The 23,051-nt window shown below is 35.9% G+C and overlaps 1 protein-coding gene across 6 annotated transcripts; it reads left to right on the plus strand.

The window, feature by feature from the left end:
* The first annotated feature begins 1,445 nt into the window (after positions 1-1,445).
* Positions 1,446-22,257, plus strand: LOC149072209 (SEC14-like protein 2). Of its 6 annotated transcripts, none has more exons than XM_089246463.1 (13): positions 1,446-1,589; positions 8,675-8,770; positions 10,334-10,403; positions 10,689-10,732; positions 14,155-14,217; positions 14,441-14,534; positions 15,450-15,544; positions 18,111-18,189; positions 18,334-18,414; positions 18,543-18,629; positions 20,004-20,113; positions 20,204-20,510; positions 21,854-22,257. In XM_089246463.1, the coding sequence occupies exons 2-13, from the start codon at positions 8,729-8,731 to the stop codon at positions 21,946-21,948; spliced, it is 1,167 nt and encodes a 388-aa protein (XP_089102589.1). In that variant the 5' UTR covers positions 1,446-1,589; positions 8,675-8,728; the 3' UTR covers positions 21,949-22,257. The 6 variants fall into 6 exon arrangements, with proteins under 6 accessions (XP_089102589.1, XP_089102591.1, XP_089102592.1 ...); XM_089246465.1 differs by lacking the exon at positions 1,446-1,589 and adding an exon at positions 5,116-5,137; XM_089246466.1 differs by lacking the exon at positions 1,446-1,589 and adding an exon at positions 7,083-7,178.
* The last annotated feature ends 794 nt before the right edge of the window (positions 22,258-23,051 follow it).

A 23,051-nucleotide genomic window follows, 5' to 3' on the forward strand; every position in this document is an offset into this window, starting at 1 on the left:
TTTCATCCTATCACTCTAATGTCATATTAATCTGACCAAGCTGAAGCAACTGATTCCCCCCCCGTTCAGGTAAGTTTAACCCGCAAGGGCTCATCAACCAAACTCAACTCTCAAGGAGTCTTATAATGATCCCTTATCTCCGAAACGAAATTTAGAATTGATTTGTTTTTCTTGCTGTGTGTAATACTGTATTCCCAATTTAGTATGAATTTTTATGTACACCGCATGCTCGCACGAGTTTGTTTTTTTTTTAATATATGAATTTTTGCAAAGAATTTCGATCTTTGTATTTTTCTTCGTTTTCGATATTTTTATTTTAACACGATGAAAAATTTTACAACTTCGGAGATATCAGTTGGAAACCTATGATACAGACAAATTGATTTTCTATAATTTTCTTATAATTTCTGTTTTGATTTGAGACCCTCTCGAAAATCTCTTGGGAACATTCGGGAGTGGATATGCTATGGTGAACGTGATAAATCCGGTTATTATACATAATAACCCGTTATTATAAGCACAGTCGCCGAGGATTCTGTTAAGCATAAATTTCCTTAAATTAATCACTTTTACCGGCGATTATGCATAGCACCCAAGCATCGTTGGTGAACATGGTAACTTGTACAATATAACATGATCGTACGATAGCTTATACTGTATATGATAATTCATACATGAAATGTATCATTATAATCGTAAAATTTGTCATCATTATATCGGGGTACGATCGTAAAATTTGTTATCATTATATCAGGGTCCGACTATATTCATCACACATACTAGATTCATTTGGAATTTTTTTCATATTTATCAAACTGACCAATTAGAACAGGGTATTATGCATAATCGCCGGTAAAAGTGATAATTTTTTTAGTATTTATCAAATTTACCAACGACGTTTGGGTATTATGCATATTGGTCAGTCAAAGTGATAAATTTATCAAACTTACCAAAGTAATTGGTAAGTATGCGTAATAACCGGCTATTATGTATATAACCGATTTATCACATTCACTGAAACAGATATACACCACTTTTTGAAAACTACAACTTCAGACTGTAAATACAGTACCGGTTTTTACCGAACCTGACAGACCAGACTCCCATGCACATCATACGAAAAGAACGCCAAGTCGCAATACGCGGTTACAGAAACTTTTCAAAAGCGAAGTTCCGACTCGGCTGGGGAAATTTCTGTACGATTCAAAAAAAAACAAAAAACAGTGACATTCACTTAATGACATAAAATATTAAGAAAAGAAACAAATCAGAATACAGAAAGTTAAAATAGCAAAAAAAAAGAGAAAAGCAGGGAAAAGAATCGAGTTTTCAAGGCAATCGAGAACCTTGCGTAAAAAAGCCGAATAATGAATAAGCCTTTCTCCTTCGAAATAGGAAAAGGAAAGAGAACTAACTGATAAATAATTGTTGATCCTTTTGTGCACACTCGTGCATCAACACTCTCGACACTCCACACATTCCGTTCAGTTTGTTTTCCACAGTGATAACAGAAAAGTGAACAAGATACTCTTTGGGAATTACACACATACGAGTTCTCCTTCCATAAACTTAAGACATTCTATAAAAACGTAAGAAGACATTTGTTTTACTGATATTTTCTTTGTGTAAAATAATTCAATAAGATCAATGCAATTTTTATTAGAAAATATGTTATTATTTGAATATTATTGGCGTACTTTTCAGAAATTTTAATATTTTATTATGTTTATATATTTCATATATTCGTATTTGTGAATTTTTTTTTTGATAGTAATATTGATTTAAGTATAGTTTTATTATTGGAATATTCTCTGTAAAATATTAACGGTATGTTAATTTTTTCCAGAATGTTTAAATTGTTCTAGAATTTTAGCTGTGTGAGAGTTTCTTTCTTTCTTTCAAACCGAACACAACTCTGGTCTATTGCCATGTGCAGTTTACTACTGAATAAGTTGTTCCGGAAGTGTGCACGTGTACCTATAACAGTCTGAGTGTGTGTCTAGTGTTGTGCGTGAATTTTTAGTGTGGCTAAAAAATTGGAAATGAGAATTTCTAGTCGATGCCAACAGTATGATTGGATATAATACGATAATAATATTGATGTTTCATTTTAAGATGTTGATTATATATTGCTATCGGATTTGGGATGTAAACTTTACCAGGTTTATAAAGTTCCCCTATTTTATTTATGGAATTGTTATCGGACCTTGTTGTTGATTGTTTGAGCAGACAACTGGAGGTATTTATAATAATCATGTTGTCTGAAGCGGTTCCAGAAATAAACTTTACCATGTTTATAATACGCGCCTTCTCTTCATGGAACTATTATCAGACTTAGTTATTTATTATTATTATTATCTGCAAAAGTGTAGATTATATTGATATTTCCAAACGAAACATTTAGAAAAATAAACTCTTACCGGGTTTCGGTGCATAGTTCCCATCATTTCATTTATGAAACTTTTGTCGGATTTTACATAGGTCCATATAGAAATACTGATTTAATTCTGATTCAAACTAAGAAGTTATTATTATAAATATTATAGTTATAATATATGCTATATCATATATTTTATTACATTACATTATATTATATTATACAAATATGAGGCCACAACAGGCAAAATGCCCTCCAAAGTGGCTGAGAAAAAGATGCCCATAACAAATATGGATGTCATATATTTCTAAAATACAGCAACCCAATTAAAAATGCAATTATAAAAACTAAAAACTATATATACATGATAAAATATTATACAATGCCTATAAAGAATACTTATAGTTGTCTTATTCTAAGTATGGATAGCTTCTCGATTCACCCCAACATGTTATCGTATTTATTTTTAAACCTGTCAATTTTGTTAGAATTTACTACCCCCGGGGTAATTATAGTTATTATAGTTAAATTATCCTCGGTTGATATTTTTACAGTTATTTTGGCTAAAATCGGTCGAGAGTTGGGGTAAACATTTTATACGTATATTAAAAATTGACTGCAAGTTCGTTGACTCAGTCTTTAGATATCGAAACCTTACCGAATATGAACCGGTTTGAAGAAGAGTTTAGTTCCGAGGTTCAAACCATTAAGTCTTTAAACTACTTTTACGGGTACAATTTTTGTTTTTCTTTCGTCTAAACTGACCTTGACTTAGTGACTTTGACCTGTTGTGATGCTCTTTTGGTACCGGTGAAGAAAAAACAATAATGATTTTAATGAGAATTGAACTGGTTTGGAATGGAGAACGCATGCATAGGAAGATTCAATTTTCCGCGTTGTTTGAGATCTGTCGAATCTTGTTTGCTTTTTCGTGATTCTAGTTTCTATTTTCATTCAGACTATTGTTAATTTTGTTGTCATATTAATAGATAATTGTTCAATACACTTTCAAAAAGAGAGATCAATAGCTTTATCTTCAGGTTCTTCATTCTTTGAGGAAAATCTGTATCTAGTATCTTTGGTATCTTTGTATGAAACCTAAGCAACAATAATAACTATATCCAAGTCCAAGTGCGTCTACTCAATAGATAACTTTCACTGATATCATTGGAGGGAGGTTACCTTTGATGTATTTCATATCCAGGCAAAACAGTGTTCATTTCGTTATCTCAAAGTATCGGCATTATAGTGTAGTTAGGGATAAGTAAGTGAGTTAATTAATTACTCGATGAATATCGGCACACCACATGGGCATTATATCATCCCTCTCTCTCTCTCTCTCTCTCAGCACATGAGAAATAATTTAATCGAGTCCTATATTTAGAAGTTGATTGTGAATGACTATGCTGCTATGCCACTCGTGGAGATTCAAATCTGAACTACTTGTTTGTGCGAAATTTTACCAACCGGGAGTAATAAATTAAAATTTAAAGCATGTGTGTATATATATATATATATATATATTTACCCTATAAAATTTAATTAACTGAATTCGACTCAATTGCCAGGCTTGAATTGAATTATACCACACATTTTTATTCGTAAAGTAATGATTCTCAAGCTGTGCGTCGTTAGACTTTGTCAAGGGTGTCGTACCGAGACAAGGACTTTGACATGCTTCCACAAAGTGATCAGTAGGAATTCCCCCCCCCCAGTTATCCAATTATATACCCTATTGCAACTACCTTGAAAGTGTCGCAGGTGTATGACCTTTAAAAGTAAGTGACTCGGAAGTAAATGAATACTAGAGAAAGGAAGCCGTGGTAAATGAGGGATAAAAAGAATTATAATAAGAGATGTGTGGATAAATGAGGGCCAGGATGGGGGCGACAGAGGAAAGTGGTGTCTTAGATAAAGGAACTACAGGTAAACGATGGGTAGGATAAGGGAACCACAGGTAAACGATGGGTAGGATAAGGGAACCACAGGTAAACGATGGGTAGGATAAGGGAATCTCAGGCAAATGGGTAGGTCAGGTGACCTGTAAGTAAATGATGACTAAGACACGGATGCTGCAGATAAACAATAGCTAGACCAAGCGAGACGCAGTTTAATGATCCCTAGATGAAATGAGCCACACTTAAATGAGTAGCAGGTTATACCGTTCAAGGAAGTAGCAGGATAATGATCACTTAGCCAAAAGGAGTAGCTGATAAATGTATAGCTAGGGTAACGGAATCACAGATGCCAAAATTTTGAGAACCACTTCCATAAAACATCAAATTTTCAAGTACATGTGTCTGTTTCATTGATCAGATACTTTGTCTTCATCAAATGCCCTTCCTTATCGAATGGAAGTTCAATGCTAAAAAAACGCTAAAAAAGTACGTTGTTCATTCCTTGCCGATAACGTGACACGATAACCGACAGAGAGAGTTTTCAATTATCTCTACTATAAGAAGTATTATCACAGTATGTAGTTTGTTATCTCTGATTCACGCTCCATGATTTGGTAGCCATTAGTGGAATCAGATCTATAAAGAAACCGAAGAAAATCAAGAAAAAATAAGGCAAACAGTGTTTTTTTCAGTGGAGGAAAACCACTTTCTCTGTTATGATGATGGACGAGTCAAGAAATACTAGACCGTCTCAAAGACGTCAAGAAACTGCAAGACAGAACCTCTTCCGTCTGGTGTCAGTTGTTTATATCCTTGCTTTTCGATGCGAATTTTTAGAGCACGTGTCGTTTGAGCGATTAAGGTAGTAAGCTGGACGATTTTTTTTGACTTATTATTGCCGTTTGTCCCATACATCCATGTTATTCTTGAATGTAAAATCTTGTACTTACGTCCGAGAATCTAGAAGAAATAGCCGGATAGCCTTCGGGATTCTTTTGATGTTTTCATTCCGTTGACGAAATGGAAAGGGCTTTATGCATCGTACGTGCTTTCCATTCAAGTCGAAGTAGTCGCCCTTGATTTTATGTGCGGTATTTATTTAAGTCCAAGGACAAACTTCACTCTCACCGAATACATTAACTAATCCATCATATTTTATTAGCGACAAAGTCACATCGGGTTAATTATTGCTATTATAAGATCGATTTCACTTCCAGAATAATAGTAAACAAGTTGTGCAAATTTCTAAAGTCATGGGTAAATGTTTAGCGGTGTCCAGTTTGTAAATTCGTGTCAAGACCCTCGAACGGGTTTGAAGACCTCTTCCGGCAAGTTTATCATACGCGATCAAAGACGTGTTCGCGTTGAACTCTGTTTGACAACACTGGAATAACTTGTCGAAATTAATGATAACGATTGGAAATTGGAACGTTCTCTGAATGAGGATCGTGTAACTTTGGTCTCCTTCTGTGCATTGTTTAATGAAACAAGTCTATCCGGAGAAATAACGATAACAATAACTTACTTGTATTTATTACTTCTGTCACTTGTCAAGACTACTACTAACCGAATATGCACCTCGTACATATTCCTCTGCGGAATTTCTAACGAATCGGTACATGTCGGAACGTGTTCTGTGAGTGTATGCATATGCATGGACCTAACGTATTTATGTTTTCCGACTTTTGTTCTTGTTTCGTGTATGCCATCTGTGTTCCATATTTTGAAGTAAATATGGTAAATGATTTAATTTTCACTTTTTTAAATACTGTCACGCCTCTTTGCCAATGACAACTACCATAAACGGAACAAAGCCTATCAAGTCAGCGGTCGGTACATGCTACCACTCTGCTGGATGTTGTACTTATCACATTTTAGGCCGGTCAGACTCGACTTTTATCTAAAAAATCTATAAATATATCTCAATCGTCACGGGTACATAGTATTTCATTGATGCCTAGTGGCGTCTTAGTCTAGTGATTCGTTGTCGGGTGTCTCTCGAAAATTTTAACCAGATCTCATTTTTATGAGTAAGCATATAAATTAGTAGGAAGACAATGCTAGCCGGGTATTCTTCAGAAAAATCACTCCACTCCGGGGTCCCTTGATGCTCTTAAGACGTCCTTGTTGATGTTTAGACAGTATTAGTTATATGAATTGTGTTGAAACATCCAAAAATGATCCCGTTGATACTGTCTGAAAACGGTAACAGGTTTTCAGACTGAAGATCGTGATAGGGTTTGGCTTCAAACATCAAAGATTCTTTGGTTAACTTATGCTAAGGCGCCTATAAGGGAGAACGGACTCGTCGTCCAAAAAAAGGAAGCTGTTGAAAAAAAAGCGGGACAGGTAGCAGCGATTGGCTATACTAGGGCTCCAGAAACCCAGGCCGACTTATCCGCCATCTTTGTGAAAAGTGTGACGTCAGTATTATCGCTACAACCAATCGCTCCCTATATCGTTTTTTGTCAATGATTAGACGTCAGTATGAACAAAAAATTGGTTTTGCTGCACTAAAATGGAGGACGATGAGTCTGCCCGTTACTCCAGTTGCCTTGGCTATGGCCACTGGATAAATCCAGGCCCACTCATCAAGGTGGCTTAGCTCCTCTCTAATATGCCTTGAAAAATCCCTAGTGGGCTTATCGAGTGTGGATGAATCAGTTTTCTGTTCAATGCTACACCAAAGTGACGTCTAATCTTTAAAAAAAACGCCATAGGACACAGCTATTGGCTGTAAAAATAATATTGACGTCACACATTTACATAAAGATGGTTGATGAGTCAACCTGCTATTTCAAGGATCTCTAGCTAATGGTCAAGGGCTGATCATATCAGTATCAGGAATTCTTGAATATAGCTATTCATACATACCATACAAACCCAGACTTGTGGAAACGGAGGTATGTGCGCTAACCATTCGAATGCTAAGTTACTTGATAATAAATTAATTTTGAGCATTATAGCAAAAGTTTTATTTAAAAATTGTGCTTTAAGTACTAAAAATTAGTCTGGATCTGACGACATGTTTCAGAAGAGATTTTTTTGTCAAGGATCGCGATAGAGGAATTGCAACGCGCGACACTATGATCTTAAAACATGGACTGGGAAATTTCCTAGGTGTGTATGTGATCGGGATAACTTTTCAACTTTACCTGATAATTTTATGTATATATACTGTATTACATGATTATGTATATTATATGACAAAAATTATTTAAAGCATTATTCAACGTGTTTGAGCGCCAGAAAAATGTCATTACGACGTCACGATGAGGAAAAATACTAGTTCTTCATAAGTGTTTCAGTTTCCTGTAAAATATAATGAATCTGGCTGTTTCTCCAGTGTTATTATGAATTGCTCTTATAATTATCATTGTATCTCGGAACACCATACTATCGTATGTACATTTTTGTCAATTTTTAGATATATCACTGTATTCTTGTAGTTCTCATACAAGAATACAACAAGATTACAGATATATATACAAACTGGCAAAAATGGACATACAGCAGTATGGTTTTGAGATACAGATATGTAAATGAAACAAATGAAAACGAATCTGAGATAAACTTCGTTGATTATAGAAAGAGATCTTGAATTTCTCTTATAAAATACGTAATATTTTCTCAAGATGTCAACTGCAATGTGGTGATAGTTCTGCTTCACTCGTTATAATAATTGCTGATGAGAGATGTACATTCTATTTTCGGACTTCACGTTAGTGGTCAAAAACTAGTTTGAAATAAATGTCTCAAGGTCACACGTTTTCAGTGTATGTTATTTTGATGTGAAAAGGAGTCTCCAATCTTATGTTTTAATCACGTTCGAATTCCTACTCTCATCTTCAGTTTAACTGAAGCGGAAAATAATCTTTCAGAACTCATTTGCATACGATCTTTTCCACACTTTTGTTTTCGATCCATTCATGGTGCATCCTCCAATTGGTGGCATTATTCGGAAATCAAACTCAGCAACCAAATTCTCTGTATTTGATGACTTCGTAACCTATTCGAAAAACCATTTGTCTGTACTTGCTTCAGATTTTCACGTAAGTTCTTGTTATAAAAACCATTTTTTTTTATTAAACAGTAAGTTAATTCAAGTCTAATTCTTTAGGACATTACCCGTGATGTGATCTGATCGCCAAGTACAAAGAAAACACTTCCATTTTTAGAATGACCTTTTATCTCTGTTTACAAACATCGCATTGGCTCCGACATTTCAAAGTGTTTCTCCAATTTTTTTTGAGATTATTGACCTTCTATCTCTGTCAGCCTTTCTTATGTCATTAATGACCATAAAAAACAACATCGATAACATAGAGATATATTTACTATACCATAATCCCAACTTGAAAGTGTTGAATAATATATTTCTTCACTTGTGTCTTTGCAGTCAGCTGATAGAGAACAGTACTTTGGAATACTGTTTGCCGTTCTAGGGAGAAAAATGGAAGATCTAAGTGTTAAGCAGCAAGAAATACTTAAGTCTGTAAGTTACTATTTCTATAAATACTTTTATGTAAACTGACTCTTGGAAAATTGAACTTATTTCATATTATTGATGATATTGAAAATCGGAGGATGGCTGTAATAATGTGCCAATCGATGGAACCACAGAGTAAGAATAATATTTATATCTTTAGTCTATGGATGGAACATACTATTGCAAATCCGCTTCTAAAATGTCACAACTTGGTTACATTCGGGAGAATATAACCGACACGCTTATTGGTTACATTTTCAAATTTTATAAAATAACTTTCATCAAACATTTATAGTGTAATCTCGGCCTTAGTCCTACAATCTAGAGCCGATTTCAAATGACTGTACAAGGCGAATACTCTCGGTTTAGTATCTAGTTTATATCTCTAATGATATGTTTTACACACATCGTAATAACATCAATGATAAAAATAGTGAATACATGAATGGTATAAGAGAAATTTCAGTGATTACTGATGAACTAGCTATACCGTTCATCTTAAGAATCACGTTGTTTTATTGCACGAGATTAGGGTTGGGTACTGGCTTTACAATGAGCTATCCAACATACAGTGCATTCCACAAAGGACTCCCCATTTTGAAATAAAATAACTGGGAAACAGTGATCTCTCTCTCTCTCTATAGAAAAACAAAAGTGATATGTTTATTTTGAAAGCCGTAAAAAATCCGATACAGAATATTCTGAATTAGTTACAAATGTTGCCGACAGGTGGAGCTGTACGATGTAGTCGCAGTACGGAGTCCGAGAAATAAGCTATAAGCTGTCTTGCAAGCAGTCGTTGAAATCTCATCACGGAAGATTCAAAATGTGCACCTCTCCGAGCAGAGAGGGCGTAAACGAAGAATGAAATTTTCAGTCGCCCTCTGGTGTCTCAACGGACATGGACATACATGCCTCACAGATCAAGTCTTGACGCTCTTCCCGTGTAGCAGGATTGTTAGAGAAAGTGTCCTTCAATTTGCCTCACAGAAATTAGTCGCAGGGGGTAAAATAGGTTGAGTATGGAGGCCCAATCCACGCTTGTTCCAATAAATGTGGAACAGGTCAATGTAATGACCGTATTCCCGAGATGTTCCTCAAAAAAAAAACTCGTTGTGGTACGGTGTGATTGGATCCCATCTTGCATTGAACCGCGAAGTACCTCGACGATCCTCCAACCAAGGTGGCAAATTGTTCCAAAACTGCAGCGTACCGTTCAGTGATGATCGTTTGCGCCATCTCTGTGCTGCGAAAGGTGCACAATTTGAATCGATCGTGATGTGATTGCACCGTACTGCGACTTCAGTGCGCAATGCCACCTGTCGACATCCTTTGTAACTAATTTAAAACTTCCTTATCAGACTTTCACGGCATTCAAAATAAACATACCGCTTATTTTATTCTTCTATCGATCCCCGCTCGCGAGTAATTTCATTTCAATATCTTGGAGTCCTTCGTGGGACATCCTGTATAAATATACTGAAATTAAGGCAATCTTATTACGTCGCTTTCTGCTTTGTCGCCTTATACTCTGCACGCTGAATATATATAAACTTTTTTTTCTCCCAGTTCCGTTACTCAGTTGACGATGTGTTGGAGCCAGAACACGACAACCATTTCTTGCTACAGTTCCTTAAAGGTGAGCCATAAGAGATTTTAAAATATTGTACACACAACACGATGCTTGTAATTATATTAAATCAGGACTTAATCGTCACTGGCGAAATAAAATCAAACATACAGTATTTTCAATAGTATCGGTATGTATATCTAAGCAATTTAGAGTTTATGTTCGAACATCATACGCTTTTATTTACGTACATAATCGAATCTTTCGATCGAGTTATTTTCTCATAGGATTTCGTTCTTAACGTGTCGATTTAAATTTCCTTTTCGTTGATATTTCGTTCTTTTCCCGACTTAGCTCGGAATTTCAACGAGGACAAAGCCGAAGCTATGCTCAGGAAAGTAAGTAGTATTGCGTTTTATTTGTTCTGCTCGATACATTAGTAGGGGAGAGTGTTATACTTTGGAACACTATTTTTCAAACTTTTTTTTTTTTCGCAACTCAGTTTTTACTTTAAAATTTCACTAAATTCATTTTAATTATGTCTATACTGTAGGAGATATCGGGTGATATTTTTAAATTAATTTTTTATCCTACGATAACCATAAGATGTGGATTTTAGAGTGGGCTAAAATGTCCCAATGTACAAAATTGGGTCTTGTACCCTGAAACAAGGTAAAATTCCAAAGACAAAAAATACAAATATTACTGGAAAAATGAGTACTTTTAATATAAATTACATTTTTAAATAAAAAGTAACAAAGTAAATGACAAATATGATTATTATTGTACACAGGGTGCATAGCTAAGACCTCGAACCGCAAATTACTGACGAACCATTGACCCTAGAGGCATATTTTCAATTCGGAAAAGTATCCAAATAACGCGTGGACCTCAGATATACGTCATTCATATTTGCTTAGTTATTAATAATATATTACATATACCACATACACCCTACCCTAACAACCATCAAAAGTAGGCGTGTGACATTATATTTCAAAACTAGTCACCAAAATTGACACGTTCAAAATCTAAGATTTGGGAGAAATCCGGCATAACACTGATCCTGATAATAGCTTAGATATGAAGTATAGTGCATCTCTAGCTTCATGTCTACATACTTTAGTTGAGGCCTTGATAGAAGGCCTATCAAGTTTGATACATCTTTCGACTGTGTGTGTGACCGGGAAACTTTTCGGTGCCCTCTAATGTGGTTAGTGTCGGAATTGATGAATGATATAATATTACATAATAACATACTTCCAGTACCATTGGGAGGAGGATACAACAGGCAAGTATTCCAGTTAATGATTTCAGTGTAATCGGTAACTTTTCAAAGTTTATCTTATGTAGTACGAAGTGTCTAATATTTTAGAGGCGGGGATTATCTTGCTTTTAAATTTGTTCTATATCCAAGCTCTATCGAATGTGTTGTCTGTCATCAACGATCATAGCCAACAGTATATTTTAACGGTGTGCAAAGAATGCATTGTGTTCAATTAGTAAATTATCAATTTTAAGTAAGTCGTCAAATAAATACCGCTTTGGACAATGTTGCGACTTTACTGTTTTGGATTATTCTAATACAGTATTGCTTGTCTTTGCTCAGCATTTTTCTGTCTACTTTTAGAATCAAACAATCTACAGACTCGTACTCCTCTACAAGGAGCTTTCACATCCAGTAAGCCGTTATCCGATGGACCCAGAATACGATTTTGACCCTCCTATGCACTATCTATATCTGTGGTTCCCAACTTCGACACGCGAATGCGAGCAGATCTCCCTGTTAAAAATGTCTCGCCTCAGAGACCAACGGACCTACAACGGTACAAATATTCAATCATTTCACTTCACTCGTAATTTCAAATATAGATGGCAGCACTAAAAAATTTCCACGCAACACTACATACGCACTCGGACTGTTGGGTACACTCACTTTGTTCCAGATTCTGTAATGAAGCTGGGCTGGAAGTGATCTTGGTAACGGGATAAGTCCAGTGGCAGAGTGCTGGAGTTCATTGCGCACCGTCTACATGCTGAAAAATATGAAGGAGAGAGTGTTCGTTGAAATGGAGTAAACCCATGATCCACTGCAGTGGTCTTCCCTCGTGCAGTTCACACGTGCTTCAGTCACACTCAGGCAGTCGAGAAATGCGCCTGACTTGTAGCCGAAGCCTCAACTAAAGTATGTGGACATGAAGCTAGCGGCACTACATCAGAACTACGCTGCTGTCAAAATCAATCGTGCTTGATTTCTTCCAAAAGTCATTCTACTACGCCTACTTTTGATGGACGATTGGGTGGGGTATGGGTGGACTGAAAATTAATATATTTTCGTTATTACCCGAATTCTGTGTCCTTTTGTTGTCATAAAACGGGCGAAGAGCTGCAGAATGAAACTTGTAGAAATTTGGTAAATTCCTGTTTTTCGAACATGCTGTGTGACCAATAAACATTGAAATGTTTAATGCTATTTTAATTTATATTTTACTTTATTGAACCATAAAATAAGCATAACAAACTTTTACGTGTTAATAGTAGAATTTTAAGTAATATTAAAAAATTCAAGAAAAATGTTCAATTTCGTCGATTTCTATAAACTTCAAGTACGATGCGGGACTGACAGATATCAGCCGATTTTAAAATTTTTTACTTCGTTTATCTTCTTATTAAAGGAGGCACCTTTTTCGCACTATAGTGATTTGAAAATAAAAAAAAATTCATTTTTTTTCGACGTAGCCTCTCTTAACTTTAGCAAATGACCTCCAGGTAGGACGATAGAAATAGATTGTAGAAGGCAGGGGTCGTGTCTCCAGTGGTGTAGATAGTAGCAGCATGCTTACCCGGAGTGCAAGAGGGCCTGGATTCAGGTACGGGCGGAGACCAGATGACTTTTCTTTCCGAGTTCACCTCGGCATAAAATCCAGGAAGTATCTGTTTCCTTAAACTTTCAATATGTAGAGAAGAAACACGGCAAAAATAAGCGTGTTTTGTTATTAAAACGTAACTACATGCAAAATCCCTTTCACGGTCACATACAAAGAGCTACAACAACATTCAAATGAGAATTTGTATTTCTAACTTCTTGCACTCTGTAAACCATCATCTGAAATGCAATACTATAAACACCATTTCAAGTGTTTCATGGTTTATTATGGTCAAAGTACCATCGTTTTCCTTATACTCCTTTTGAATTTTAATGACTAGATTGGGATATAAATTCGTTTTTTGCGCGTATCATAAAACTTTGGGGTGTACCCTTAAATACTACCACATCTTAGGGTTATAATTGGAATTTTACAATATGTAAATATATTCTATACACGCATATAATTCGATTTATTTCAAACTGATTAAGGACAATCTTGATGATTATCCGTTTTCCAAACATCTATATTTTCCCTGTCGATTTGGTGCGTGATTTCAAAAGTATGCTCACTGCGAATATGGATTTTCGGAATTATATTTATTATATTGCACCATTTTTTTGGAAAGAAAAAATTTCTAATTTATTACAATCGTCGGAACTTTTGTACGTTACTAATATCTGTATAAGATAAACGTTCTTTAACCCTAACTCGTTTTTTGCGACAAATCGGGACAGTGAATGGTTTAGGTCCCAGCAAAAAGTCGGCAAACGTGAAATCTGTTTGCAAAAATGCAAACAAGATAACAGAACAACGTAAAATTTTAAAATTATATAAATCAATTATACATTGAAAATTGTTACAGTACTATTTATTTCAAAAATCTGTTTCCCCCCCCCCTTCCACACATTCTGTATATTTCTAAAATTTATTCAATGAAAATTTTCTTTCAGAGTATGAACTGGCGAAAGCAAATGCGAGTGCGGAACTTTCTTGATCATTACAAAATGCCTGAGGTAATATCTCAGTGTCAGAAACATGCATAAGATTGCGTGAACATAATTGGCTATTTCAATTATGGATTATCTTCTTTTACATAAAATACAACAATATCTTTTGATTACAGAGTGAAAACTCTCTCTATAATATCTGATTGGTTTATTCGTTCAAAAATTGATGTTATATTGCTTGAAGAATGTAATGTGCCTTAAACCTTCAATATATTGTAATATTTCTCAGGTTTTCGAGAAATACCACCCAGGTGGATTCCTTGGTCATGATAAGTCTGGCTGCCCTGTATGGATGCTGAATTCAGGGTGTCTTGATGTTAAAGGTAAATAAGTTTATATATGTAATAGCGGTGATATGTGTTCTGTATATATACAGTATACTTGAATTCGAATATCAACAGCATATAACTTGGCAAATTAAATTAGCGTCTTCGTCTTTTTTGGAACACTATTTTTAGTCAGTTTTGAGCCAAGTAATTGTTTGAAGGAGTTATGTGCTTTCTACGGTATCCGTTAATTGTAAGTTATTTCATTACCAGCGAGATTATAATTATTCGGGGTGTCCCAGAACTCTACTGCCAAAATAAAAGGGATGACAGTACATGTCAAAACAAAAAATTTTTGCAATGGAACCTGGAGTCGCAAATGACTTTTTAATTCAGTGCATGTTATCATGCAATTTAAGCCCCGAAAAAGGAGGCGGAAAAGTCCTGAAGTAACCCTGGAAGTGAAAGGGGGAAATATCCCTCACACCACCCATCATAATACCGTTGGAAAGGAAAAAAGATGTTATTTTCCCCTCCGTAATTGCTTGTGACTGGGTGAAAAAAAATGTCCTTCTCAACCTGGAAATGGAATTTCCCTGCTGTTCCTCATGATATGCGCAATGTTGCTATATTTTGGCGTCATCTGAAGTGGAGTTATGAACTTATCCCCTTCCCTAATAAGTGGTTGTATTACCCTGCGTTTCATTCAAAATATTGTTTAGCTTGATGTGTATTAACACCCTCTCATTTTGGCAGTACAGTTCTGGGCCACCCTCTATAGTTCTGCCAATATAAGTCATTGCTTTTGTATTTTGATGCAAGGAAACAAAATATAGTTCTTGACCAACTTATTAATGGTTTTTTTTTTCTTTCAAACTGACTTAGCTCTGATGTTAAAGCATTTTATAGTCAACTTTTCTGTCCATAGTTTTTAGTGTGTTAAAGTAATATTCTATACTTTGTGTTACATAGGTTTTGTTGATTCTTCAAGTAAGACTGACTTCATGAAGTATCAGATTCATCGTTTTGAAACTCTCTGTAAGGATATGAGGGAACAGTCGAAAAAAGTGAGTTTAGAATGATCTCGTATAAATTAAATTTTAATAGCATAGTCTATATTATTAAGTTATGAGAGCAGTTCAGTGTCACAAATGTAAAAAATTTTTCCAGAAAATCTATCATTTCAACATTCCTTCACTGCTAATTTGAAAGGTATGTGGCTGTACCTGCAAATACAAAAATCCTGAATATGCAGGACAGGAATCCTTAAGTGTGCTTTTAAACATGCCACTTAGATAGTGGTAAAATAAACTGAGCCAGACAGAAGCTTGTGTAAGAAAGAAGTGTTCAAATTCTAACACAGAAGAAGTGTTAGAATAATTCACTGGTATTAACTAACACTAAATAACTCATTTATACATAACCGAGTTACACTGATTTGACTACCAGCCAGCTGATGATATCCAGATAAATGGTTTTGTGCAATCCGTGAAGACGGCGCTCTATAACTGCTGAAAAGTGTGACAAATATATATAGATGGCGGAAGATGATTGAGTTGGTCAAAATATCGAGCAATATATATATTTACTGTGCTGAGTTCAAATATGAAGAAATAAATGACCAGAAAGCACTTAGAAATTTTGGTCGTGCTCATTCTGCACATTTCTTGTTCACATGGTATGAGTGTTCATAAAGTATCCGACCATAATTTTTCGAGCGTGAACCAATGAATCTAGGAAGGCGTGGTAGGTAATCCTAGCGCGCATGCTTGAATTTTTCTCTCCTGCAGAAGCTGCCAGTCGCCGGCAGACCGCCGATGAGCGAGGAAGTGTGAGTGCCGTTATGTTTTCATTTTTGACAAAATGGCAAGAAAAACTTGAACAACACTACTGCATTAATGCCAATTGCGACGCAGAGTAGTGCTCCTTGGTGATGGTTGTGCCGTGCGGTGCGTACTCGTGATGAGCCACTGGAGTCAAAGAAGACAGTCAGCATGACTTTGATATTACATGTCCTGACGACCAAATCGTTAGTCAAAATAGACTGAACGGATCCAATGCTAATGCTCATCTCGTTTGCAAGTTCTCTGATCGTGACTCGATGGTGCTGCATCACCAGAGTCCTCACTTAGGCCGGGATTACACTATAAAAGTTTGATAAAAGAACTTTTATCGAACTTTTATAGTGTAATCCCGGCCTTAGTCAATAACGGTCTCATTTCTAAATGTTGAGTGTCTACCAAAACGTGTTTCATTCTCCATTGATATGCGGCCATCTTTGAAACCATTTTACGACTCCTTTATCGGTGTGGTGCCCATTTTTCATCTCCAAAAGTCAATTGAATCTTGCAGACTTTGAAATCACCACGATTCACATAAAATTTAACGCAGTAGCGTTATTCAAGTTTTACCTGCCATTTTGTCAAAACGAAAATGCGACAGTGCTCACATTTCCTCCCTCCCATTCACCGGCAGTATGCCGGCGACTGGCAGCTTCTGCGTTCAAACATGCTCACTAAAATTGCTTACATTACGTACACCAAACCACACCTCCCTAACTTCATTGGTTCACACATGAAAACTTATGGTCGGATACTTTTGAACAAACCTAAACGAATGATATACGTCGTATTATCATTCTAGAAGATCCCATACATCCATAGGCGGAGATAGACTTGGAAGTCTGGGGGGCACGATGATTATGTCAATTCATATATACATTAGATCAGTCAACTTCCCCTTTGATGCTGATGGGGGCAATGCCCCCCCCCCCCATATCTTTGCCCATGTACACATCCCAGGAACGAAAGTGAACATTTATTGGTGAACGAGATTTGTAAGGATTAATCCGTTTTTTTTTTTTTTAAGAGTTCCGGTGATTGTAGACTATATAGTAGTTTTGTCTGAGAAATATTACAATAGCATTATCTCATTAGCTTTTATTTTATCAATAATAGATTCTTGTCATCTAGAATCTCAGGTTAGAAATCTTGTTCCCAGAAATTTTTTCCTGGATACGACAACAGCTGTACATTCTACATATCATAGAATATGACCAATCTAAAGAGGAGGCATCCTTTTTCCCAATCAGAAGAGGTCTAAGAGTTTTGATAAAAACTTATAAATTGAAGTCATTTTCTACCGAGTCAACTTCGATATCATGGCAGTGACTATCCATCTGCTCTGGACCACCATCACAGATTAGATCCACTACGCTGACATTTTCGACAAAAGTCAAAGCTCTTTGGTTCATTTGGACAGTGGATTGCTCAACTCAGCAACTTGGGGCTCCGCTGTCATTACTTGATTTAATTGCAGTGGTGGCTTTTGTATAGTTACAAAGCTAGCGATTGAATATTTCATAAACCACCCAGTTTCAGACATACTACTACTAAATCTAATGTTCCAGATATACTGTGATTCTTAGCAGGAGAGTGACAAACACGTCTCTTTTTAAAATCTGTTGGATTTCACTTTATATTTTTACCAATGAAGCTCGGGACTCTCAATTATTTCATTAGCTACACGCAGTAGAATTCAAAAATAGCTGGTGAAAATAACGTGACTTGATTATGTAATTATTCGTAATTTCATGAGTGTAAAGGTTAAAATAATTCATTTGTATTTAAACAGCTCAATAGAAGGATTCACAAGATGATATACATAATGGACGAAGAAAATCTTGCTGTGAGCCAAATATTGAATAAACCAGGTAACAATCATGAAAGTTTCGTTTTCGTCACAGTTTTCTGTAAATGGAGGAAATATTTGTGCATTGATTGTAATTAAAAAAAGTTATAAAATATTTTTAATATTTCACTCATGTTTTGCAATATTAAATATTTTTTCTTTTCAGTACTTGAAACACTTTTGAATTCCTTCTCGGTTTTCGAGGCTAACTACCCAGAAACACTTAAGAGGTGTTATGTTATAAATGGTGAGTATATTCTAACTGATCAGTATATGATAAAATTTTAGGATATTATATTGTGTTGTGGTTAATACAAAGTTTTGTCTAAATTTTGTTTTTCAAAGTTTTATTCTTAAGTTTTATTTTTCTCCTAGTGCCCAAACCCTTTTTCATCCTTTATTCTTTCATCAAACCATTACTCAGCGAAGAAACGGCGGACAAAGTCAAAATATTTGGAAAAGGTAAGACATATTTTTTGGATTGATACATTCATTCATTTGAATGATATAATGATGTACTGGAAACATACCTTGTCACATTATTTTTCAAACTTTTTTTCTCAGTATAAATTTTGTACAATAAAATGTCCCTAAATTCATTTTTAGTATCTGTATAATGTATGAAACATCATATAAATTTTAAAATGCCTTTTTTTTTCTTACTGTAATCGTGAAATATGGATTTTTGAGAGGGCAAAAATGTTCCGAGATACAACAAGGTGAAATTACAAAAACAAAAAAATACAAATATTACTGGAAAAATAATGCAATATTTTTTAAATAAATAAATCATACATTCGAATAAGAATCAAAATGACACAAATATGATTATTGATATGTATACAAATTAACAATAATGGAGGTAGGAATGTTTTTATATAGATGAAATACATAATTATTCTACATTAATTACGGTACTTCTAGAGAGTAAAATGGAATGTTTTTACATCTTCAGTTCTGTCAGTTTCCTTGATGCTGTGATTGCAGTAAAGATAGAACATCCGTGTTGTCAACATTTGCTATATCTGGCACTGACGAAAATTAAAATATTTTCTCACTTCTCTCCTCCTACGAAATTAGGGGGAGAGGTTCACATTTTCTTGATGTATTTGAATCTTTCCTCCAAATTTCAAGGCCACAACAGGCAAAATGCCTAACGAGGTGGCTGAGAAAAAGATGCCTATAACAAGTATGGATGTCATATTACTAAATGTACTTTATTCACTTGGTAAAAGTTTTTGTTGGACGCATCCCACACTGTAAACTTTGTTTTTTTCAACAAATTTGACCAGGAAATTACCGAAGGTGAATAGGAGCGAAGAAATCGATGTAGCTAAAGTTTTTATAGGAAAAAAGCATAGAACTAAAATTTAAAACATAAATCTTCTTTTAAACAATATTTAAAAATTAGTACAAGTTGAGTATTTCAATCAAAACTAGAAAAATTGCAAGTTTTATACTGTTTCGAGGTACACGATGTTCCACCATTTGTAAAAAGTATTGATAACTTCTTTTCAGTGCTTGCTATGCTCGTATGGTTCATCAGGTGATTGCACAGATTATAATGATTAAATATAGCTCAATAAACTTGCAATGTGTTGTGAAGAAACGCGGCAAAAAAACAAGCGCATAATTTTTTACTAAAATGTGCCTATTGCAAAATCTGTCAAGGTTACAGGAAAAGAGCTGAACACATTCAGTTGTAAGGTTTGCGTATTTCTAATCTCTCTCACTCCAAAAACATCAGCTAAAATGCAATATTATTAAAACAGTTTCATAGCTTACTATGGTCAAGGTACAACAGTTTCCCCTACTGATTTAATTTTTCACTTACAGATGGATGGAAAGAAGCTCTTCTAGAAGATATAGACGCATCCGTATTACCCGTACATTGGGGAGGAACACGCGTCGATCCTGTCACTGGAGATCCTAAATGCACATCATTGGTATAATCTCCATCACTTTTTAATAATTTTTACTGATTTGCGGATTATGTTATCTTTGTAGACAACTCTTTTCTATGGTCTCTTTTTCAGGTGAATTTCGGAGGCCCTGTTCCCGAAAGCTATTACCTAAGCAATCAGAAACGTCTTCGTGACGAACCAGACGTGGAGTCCGTGGTTGTTCCCAAGAGGGACTACATCGATGTTCCTCTACAAGTGAACGAAATAGGATCTGTAATTGAATGGGAAGTCGAAACGGAAGAAAATGACTTGGCGATCGGATTATACTACAAGAAAACGGACGCTAGTGACGTATCCGAAGAACTGGTACCGAGTACGAGGACGGAAACTTATAGGGCTGCTGAACAAGGATCTTACGAGTGTGAGAATGTAGGAAAATGTGAGTCTTCTCTATTACATATTTTATCTCTAAATGGTTTTTAAATTTTTCAAACAATTCAACAGACTTGAACTTAATCCAGTGAATTTGCAACCAATTCTATAGCCCCGTTTACATGGGGCAATGAAGAATTCGGTTTCCTTTACTCCGCAATAGGGGAAAATTGGAAAGGATTATATGCACCGCAAAATTCCTCATAGAAGAGGGTGTAAACATTTCCTCCTCTTTCCCTACGAAGGAAAAAAATCGTTAAGCGAGTGCCGAAACTCCCAATGCTACCGCATTATTGCATATGTAAACGGGGATTATGCATCTTGAATCAAACAATTTACCGCAAATGCGGATCAACTGAAGTCTTCTTGGCTCCCGGTATCTGTGTCGCTTCGACACCATCTATCTCAAGAATGTTCAACCTTCAGAAGAGTGTGGGGCCACTTCATTAGTTTGAAAACGTATCGTGGACCGATTCATTGGTTTGGAAACGCGTCGCGGGCCGCTTCATTGGTTTGAAAAGTGTCACAGGTGACTTCAGTGATCTAAAACAGCACCGCTGGTCACTTACGGGAACTGTAAATGTGCCGTGGTCATTTAAATGATCCAGAACTGTGTCGCGAGTAACGTAAGTGATATGGAACTGCACCGACGGCAGCTTAAATGCTCTGAAACTGTGCCACAGGTCACTTAAGTGATTTTGAGAATACCCCGCTGGGGCGCCTAAAGTGATCTGGAAATGTACCGCGGGCCGCTTAAGTGTCTGGAATGATGCCGTGTGTCTCAGGTGATCTGTAAGTATGACACTGGTCAGGGCTGCAACTAGATGCTTTGTCAGCCGGAGCAAGCATGCATTTTGGCGTCCCCGCGTAATGTTGAAGGAGAAGTTAGAGTATAATTTGCGTCCCTTCCAGTCCGGCGACCTTGGCACCAGACCCGAGTGCACTCCTTTAGTTGCGGCCCTGCCACTGATTCCCCAAATAATCAGGAAATGCGCCGCGAGAAACTTAAGTGACCTACGGTGGAGTATCACATCAATTAAATCATCTGCAAATGTGCCACTTGGTTCATTTTTGCAAAATTCAAATTGGCGGGCCACATCAGATGAATCCGTGGGCCACATTTGGCCCGCGGGCGATGGGTTAAGTATGTATGATCTTGCTGATTACCGGACTGCACAAGACTATTACTCCAGATATTAGCTGGTGGTCACATTAATGTGATTCGACTGTGTATTATATCGATATTTATTAATGACAATGGAGAGGTAGCATGCACTCATTTATTCCACCACAAATCCTGAATAATTAATGAATTCACAATTGACAAAATTTATCTTTTTTTTTCCACAGATTACGTTCGACTGGACAACACTTTCAGTTGGATCAGTGCAAAGAAAGTAACATATCGAATACGCATCAATCCTCCATTGAAAAGTGCTGACTGAAAATCAAGAACAAGGGGCGAATCTCGAAGTAACATCTGTAATGTTGCATGAGTTACGATGTATCTGACAAGAATTCATCAACATCTTGAGTTTTATATATGCTTTTCATATGCCATATTGTTTTTTTTTGTCGATATCACATTCATCTAGGAGATATATATTATACTATTGGTGCTCAATATCCGAGATATATATTATACATATATTGGTGCTCAATATCTAGGTATTAGTGAGTGAATACTTATTTTTTGCAACGATCGACTGGAATCTGCGTGGAATAACTGATCTTCTCTCTTGTGTTATAGCGACTGACTTCGAAACATGTTTATTTTCTGCAAATGTGAATATTTTTGGATTTTTTAATTAACACTGGAATGAAGTTTTCACAAAAAAAAAAATTGCAATAAAAATTGATTTTTTTCAAAAATTGTTGAATAATTTTGTCTGATTCCGTCATAAATAAATACCAAAGTAAAGACAGCGAAGTTACCAGTACGATTGAATTGATGTGTTAGGCCGGTCGTCCACTGTAAGCGACAACATGCAACATTGAATCCGATGGCAAAGAGCGTCTGATATCGTCTACTGAAAGCGACTTTCACACGCTACTCAGTTCGCGACTGCACTCCATACAGACGTGTAGGTTCGTTAATCTTGAAGAAATATAGAAAAACTAAAATTTTTGAGAAAGTTTTACGTCCATACTTAATGACATCTGACACAAACGCTGAGGAGGTGTTCTTGTTGTAAATAGTTATATTTAATCGATTATACTACACACTCGGTATCGCAAACCGTGAACGGTAATTTCCAAATTTTTTCAGCTTCCATGTTCACGCGGGGAAAATAACCGTACTGAGCCTGCGCAGCTACGGCAAGGAGCATGTGATCCTATATTGGAATCGGAAATTTTTCTCGTCTGCTGTTGTAGCCGGGAATTACTATGGACGAAGTTCTCGTACTTTCTGTGCAATGGGATCAGTCTTGGGAATAAAGAAAATTGTGTGACTTGTGTATCACTTCATGTCACTGTCAGTGGACGACCGGCTTTAGGCTTATGAGGACCGACGTTGAGCAATCAAGTCGAACTAGAAAATTACCAA

This window comes from Pholcus phalangioides, unplaced genomic scaffold (genome assembly GCF_987345545.1).
Source record: "Pholcus phalangioides strain wild (caught in Gottingen) unplaced genomic scaffold, Ppha-v1.0 ptg000017l_1, whole genome shotgun sequence".
NCBI lineage: Eukaryota > Metazoa > Arthropoda > Arachnida > Araneae > Pholcidae > Pholcus > Pholcus phalangioides.

Excerpts from the sequence above, each read along its gene's own strand:
- LOC149072209 (XM_089246461.1), top strand. The coding sequence starts at position 8,205 with ATGGTGCATCCTCCAATTGGTGGCATTATTCGGAAATCAAACTCAGCA. Across the intron at positions 14,535-15,449 it reads AGGGTGTCTTGATGTTAAAG|GTTTTGTTGATTCTTCAAGT; the intron begins GTAAATAAGTTT and ends TGTGTTACATAG. Across the intron at positions 18,415-18,542 it reads GAGGTGTTATGTTATAAATG|TGCCCAAACCCTTTTTCATC; the intron begins GTGAGTATATTC and ends TTTTTCTCCTAG.